The following is a 6,000-nucleotide window of genomic DNA, read 5'->3' on the forward strand; positions in this document are numbered from 1 at the left end:
AAACAAATTAAGTGAAGACAAAGTCAATAGCGAATATCTATTATTTATTCGATATTGCGATACAAATATCGATATGATTTTATTTTTATCAACAATAATTAAAACATTTTACAAAATTCAAAAATTTCTCTGAGCTCGAAAAGAGTCAAAATATTTTGAAAATTTGGTGGAAATTTCAAATGTTCACGGTTACATTACATAATATAGTAATATACGTGTACCTAATGTTCTTTAAAATGTTGTAAATGTGAATTTTAAACGATAACATTTTTTCATTTTTTTTGTGGTTCCTGGTAGGAAATTGGTTCTAATTGATACTTTTGAAATCAACTTTCAACAATGAAAATCCCCAGTATTTTTAAAAAAACGTCAGGAAAAAAAAAAATTACGGAAAGACCTTAATTTTTACGCAACACCGATTTTCGACAAAATCGATTATATGTTTTTAGCAGATATAACTCACAAACGAATAACTTTTTTCTAATAAATGTCTATGCAAATTCAAAAAAAATTTTCTTCTTAGGTATATGATTCGAAAATGTAATGAAAGTTATACCTCATAAGTTTTTTTACCTTGGAGAACCAAAAAAAAGTTTACCGGAAAGCCACATAAATTGTTTATGGGCATTTGAAGGTTAACAATTTTGTATGTTACCTATGGATATTCACCCATAAATTAACGAATTTCATATTTTATTGTAATTCAAAAACTAACAACCTTAGATACTTCACATTTTCACCAAACGTTTATATTCGCATTCTCCATACCTACATGGTATAATTAATAGAGATTTTGACTCTTTTCACTGTCACTTGACACACAAAACATAGAAAATGTAATGGTTCCTTATTTCCTCACCTAATATTTTGAAAGTCTTGTATGTAGAATTGTTAAATTCTAGTCTGAATTAAATAAAAACTCGTATCTTTTTATGAATTATAACTGATTTATTTAACACATATAGGTACGGTTCTCAGGTAGATCTCGCTCAATAGCAAAAATCACCTTTCAGCTTGATCGTTGAGCAAATACCTACTACTTTACTATTTACTATCTCTAACTCGTCTAGACACAGACAACGTCAGGCTAGGTACGCCTTCTGGAGAAGTTTATACAGAATGTATATGAACGTTTGAGAAATTCCCATGTATCGATGATTATTAGTTATTACATTACCGATTACAACAAATTTTCAAACATCGATTGATGGGAATTCGTTAATTTACCGGTGTTTATCCAATATCGTATACATATATAACTATTTAAATTACTGTGCTAAGTTTCATCAAGACAGAATCATAGAGAAAATTATTATTGCAATGCTGGGTGCACCAGGGTCTTTACGAAGAAGGATCCTATATAAGAATGCTCTATATATGTGTCTTTTTCAAAAATCAAAAACATACAAAGTGAGTGTACAAGATTTAAAAGGAATCATTGAGGGTATAAGCGTGTTTGAATTCATCTCGTACTTTGGTATAATGAGGAACTGATAAAAATAGTACAGAAAATGATAGAGACCCATACATTATAAATTGTCTTTGACTTAGTAGATGTATTTTAATTTATATACAGTGATAGTGTGATACACATGTATATATATTACCCCCCTCCCCCTTAAAAAAATCCTAGGTGCGGCACTGATTTTTAATTATACCTATAACACAATAACTGTTTAAAATACAAGTTTAACTATCATCATTAGCACATCGCTACAAATGTGAATAATATAATAATATAAATCAAAAGTAATTAAAACGAAATTGTGCGTCATATTGAAGTTGCCCGTTTTACGATTTGTGCGAAAGGTAATCGCCGACGATTTTCAGACAAGTGATAGGTACTAAATCGTCGACTATCTTATCACAGTTCGACCTCTATGTTGAACTGCATGCCGTTGAGATTTATTATGGTTGAGACGAAACAGTCAGTACCGATTTCACATCGATATTAGCCACACACCATCCGATTGCCAATATTGTTCTTTTCGCGACTTGTTTGGGCACCATTGGTTGTCGTCCCGGCGGCGCGGGTTTGATCGTGCCGGCGACCACACACACGCGAGCGCGCGCGACCGGCACACACGTCCGTCTCATCTCGGTCCGGCGGCGGCGTTATTAAACATTCATAAACGTGTCATCGTCGACGCCGCTGCGTACGCGTCCTCCGTATATTATGCCTTTTTAATAGGTTTTTCACTCGTTTCAGCCTCTTCCCCCCACAAGTGTTTATGTATTTTGTAGAGATAATCACTGTGGCCCTATACACTAATAAAATAATGCACATAGTATAATATATGACCGTGAATCGCCGTGATATAGTCACAGCCGCACTGTGGACGCGAACAATTTAATGGCGAACCAATGGTTACCACCGGTTAATAGTCCCTTCCTCCCTCCCTGTTTGTTCCCTGACCAAAACTTTCATATTTTCAAAATATTAGTTACCCTGCATTGAACACTTACTCGTCGTATTAATATTACGTTCAATACAATTTTCAATTAAAACAGTTTTTGAATATATTATGACGACGAGCAAACGTCCAAAAATTCTTATTAAAATCGTCGGCGTTTATACACGATTTTGTGGCATGGCCGATGTCCAAACACAGAATTTGATACGAGATTTCGTAATCCACATACCCACGTTGGTAAAAAAAAAAACGTATCCAAACGCTAAATTTAAATAATATATAACTCCCAGATTTTTCTGTTAGTTATTACAATAATAATGAACAAAAACAAACACACACAATTTAATTATTTACGTGTACCTTATAGTCAATTTTCGTGGCCGTCACGAACTGCAACAGATGTCCATCAATAGTTATGTACACTTCATGCCATTACTATAATATTGGCAGTAACATAGATTTGTATATTGGCATGTAACCGACAAACCCACACTAAAAGTCTACGTTGAATCATTTAAAAAATATAATAACGCATTCATTCAAATATCTGTACATACCTATAGGGTAAATGAAGTTTACAACTTATAGATAAAAACCAAAAAGTGTATCATATTATTGAATGCCATTTGTATTTTAAATTATTATAATAAATTTGTATCTGCCTTGATTTTTGAAATAAAACAGCCATTTTAAAACGATAATTTATAGTAACAAGTAATTACAATATGGACTATAGTTACCTAATAAAGTGACAACTGAGAAAACAATTTAAAGAACAGTAACAATAAAATTATTGATATGATGTTTAATATGTATACATCTCTTTATTTTTTTTTCCCGGGGCTTTATACCCTAGTCTCGGGCCTTAAAGCGATAGCCTATTTTGCGTCCCCTTCAAACAGGCCGCAGCTCAACGGTTTTTACGAGTATGTCGACAGTCGACAGGCCAACATAATATAATTTTATGATATATTGATATATTATAATAGGTAACCTATGCGTACGGGCTGACGATAAAAATGTTTTGACCGGTCTCAGCGACATGAGAGACGATAATGTTATACTGTACTTATAATAATAATATGTATAAAATATACTACACGGGTGGGGTGGTGTGCAGGAGGGACCCGGTTATGAAAAGTTTATAGTCGTATACAATAACCATATTATAATATATCGCGTACACACATATGTAGGTAGGTATATATATATCGCAATACGGTCGAGAGACACGCAATATACAATAGTAGTAGGCCATAATATTATTGTGACCGACGACCATTTCAAAAACTATTATCAGCTGGGCGAAAGAAAAAAAAACGGACAGGGAAAAGTGCAGGGGACAAATCGTATAATATTATATTATTGTCGTCGTACGCCGACACCAGCAAACTGCTTTTCGAAAGTATACTTTGTATACACATTACATTTATATGATCCGTGCGAGGGGACCTTCCCGCAGTGGATTTCGTGTTGAGAACATTGCGGTCGAAAATCAAAAGCCTATTCTCGCGTTATGATATATATATATATATACGACAAATACAATGCGCGGGTAATTTTTCCGGCGACGCGTATGATAATAATATAATAGTTATTATTTTTACTGTATCATAATATAGTATACCTGGTATCCGGCGTTGTCTTGTGCGGATTTCGGTTACGTTACCGAGTCAGTTGCACGCTATATATAGGTAGTAGGTATACCACGCCATAACATTGTCGGTCGTTAGCGCTATAGTGTTTTCATAATATAATTACTGTCTATTATTTTCCCAAACAACGCTATGTGTATAGAATAGACCGTAATAATATACAAGGGTGGAGATTAAAGCTTTTTTAGGTTAGTGTTATATATATTTAAATAGGCAAACATATTCGCATAACAGCACGTCAGTACACGCATAGTCCCCACCTCATACTACATGTTTTCCCTTATTATCATAAATTGTAGGTATTAGCTCTTGTGTGTGCAATAAACATTAATTACAATCAACAATCAAACATAATATTGTGTTTTGTTTTTCTGATCGTTTCACATTTTTTTATTTCCGGGATGAGATAGATTGAATTATTTGACTCCAAAAGTGCACCAAATTAGAATTTAATTTATATAATAAATAATTAAAAAATATTATAAAAAAATATTCAATATCATATATTATTGTTACATAATATGATATACCTAGGGGTCCTTAAATCCACCTCCGCCTGGTGGCTGGTTATATACTTATATGAGGCTCGGGAACACATTTTAAGAATATAGCATATATTTTGTAACACATGTATTTGAGAATGTGACCCGTGAGAATTGTCAATAATAATAGGTGGCCCGAAAAGGCAGAAGACCCCTGCTGTAAGATGATAATACTTGTCAAATATGGAATCTAAAAAAATTCAAGGTGGGGATTTATTTGAGACTGAGCCTCCATAATAGTTACACTCTCCACCACCCAATCACCGTCAATGCATACGCGTCTTATTCGACCTTATGTTGCACTACATAATATTTATGAGGTTTGTCTTTTTTTTGTGTTTCAGGCTATGGAAATCAACGACTGAATAAGCATAAAAAAACAGTAATTCTATTCGGTGACCTCTCAAACGCTGCTGCTGCCCGCCCGATGCAAATATCGACGTGGTGCCCGGACATTGTTTCAGGAAATGGGTATACCTAACAATAATATTATTGTTGTTGTTGTACATCAGTAGACGGGGAAAAAATGTGTTGGAACGCCATAGATATTATGACCCTACACCACCGAAGAAAACGCGTTTTTGACATAATATTACGATTTTATATTAGGACCCATGCGAAAAAAATCTTTATTATCATAATTATTATTATTATTATTTTTTTTTATTTAGATATTTATTAATTATTATTAACGGTCGGCGTGCATTTAGTCGACCGATTTCAAAACGTAAAATGTGTACAGTAACATTGTTTGAAGAATGTGTGTGCGATTTATTACCTTTTCGAGATAAATTAGTTTGTGTAATTGTATATTAAAAGTGAACAAATGAAAAACATTAATCAAAACGTGTGCCCACGCACGATTTAGATGTTTATTTTTAAATTTAAAATAAAAATTAGTTCCTTTTGTATTAAATTGTTACATTTGCCTACTATATCATGTTAAATACGAATAACACTAGTTTTGTTAGCCATATTATAATGTATAATGTATATTGTTTATTATGTAATGCAGTTTTGTGTGTGCCTATGTATATAATAATATATAAATTCGATTTCTTAGTTAGAAAAAACAACAAAACAAAACATTATGACTATCGATTTTATTTTTTTATTTTCATGTTTGGTATAAAAACTGTGTAGACTGGTTGTCGTCGAACGATTGCGAAACAAGTGGTTTAAACGTTTATATTAGGTTTAACTTCAATTACAGAGAGTTATAGCAATCGGACAATCGGTATGAAAAAATAAATAGTCCATCACGTTACAGTGCAGTGTTGGTACTTGCAGAGTCGTCGGTAAATACCTGCAGTATATACTTATAGCTGGTATGTGCATTATACTTATGCATTATTCATAATTTATTATTATCCAACAACATATAGGTAC

General features: G+C 33.0%; 1 protein-coding gene across 1 annotated transcript in view; it reads left to right on the forward strand.

Annotated features, from left to right (window-relative positions):
- The window catches only part of LOC132934883 (homeobox protein engrailed-2-like), a 70,768-nt gene extending 65,066 nt beyond the window's left edge, over positions 1-5,702 (forward strand). Inside the window, exon 4 of the mRNA XM_061001279.1 lies at positions 4,956-5,702. Within this exon, the coding sequence (XP_060857262.1) occupies positions 4,956-4,976 (21 nt within the window). The 3' untranslated portion in view covers positions 4,977-5,702. The remainder of the gene's footprint in view (positions 1-4,955) is intronic.
- Positions 5,703-6,000: the final 298 nt, after the last annotated feature.

This window comes from Metopolophium dirhodum, chromosome 1 (assembly GCF_019925205.1).
Source record: "Metopolophium dirhodum isolate CAU chromosome 1, ASM1992520v1, whole genome shotgun sequence".
Lineage (NCBI taxonomy): Eukaryota > Metazoa > Arthropoda > Insecta > Hemiptera > Aphididae > Metopolophium > Metopolophium dirhodum.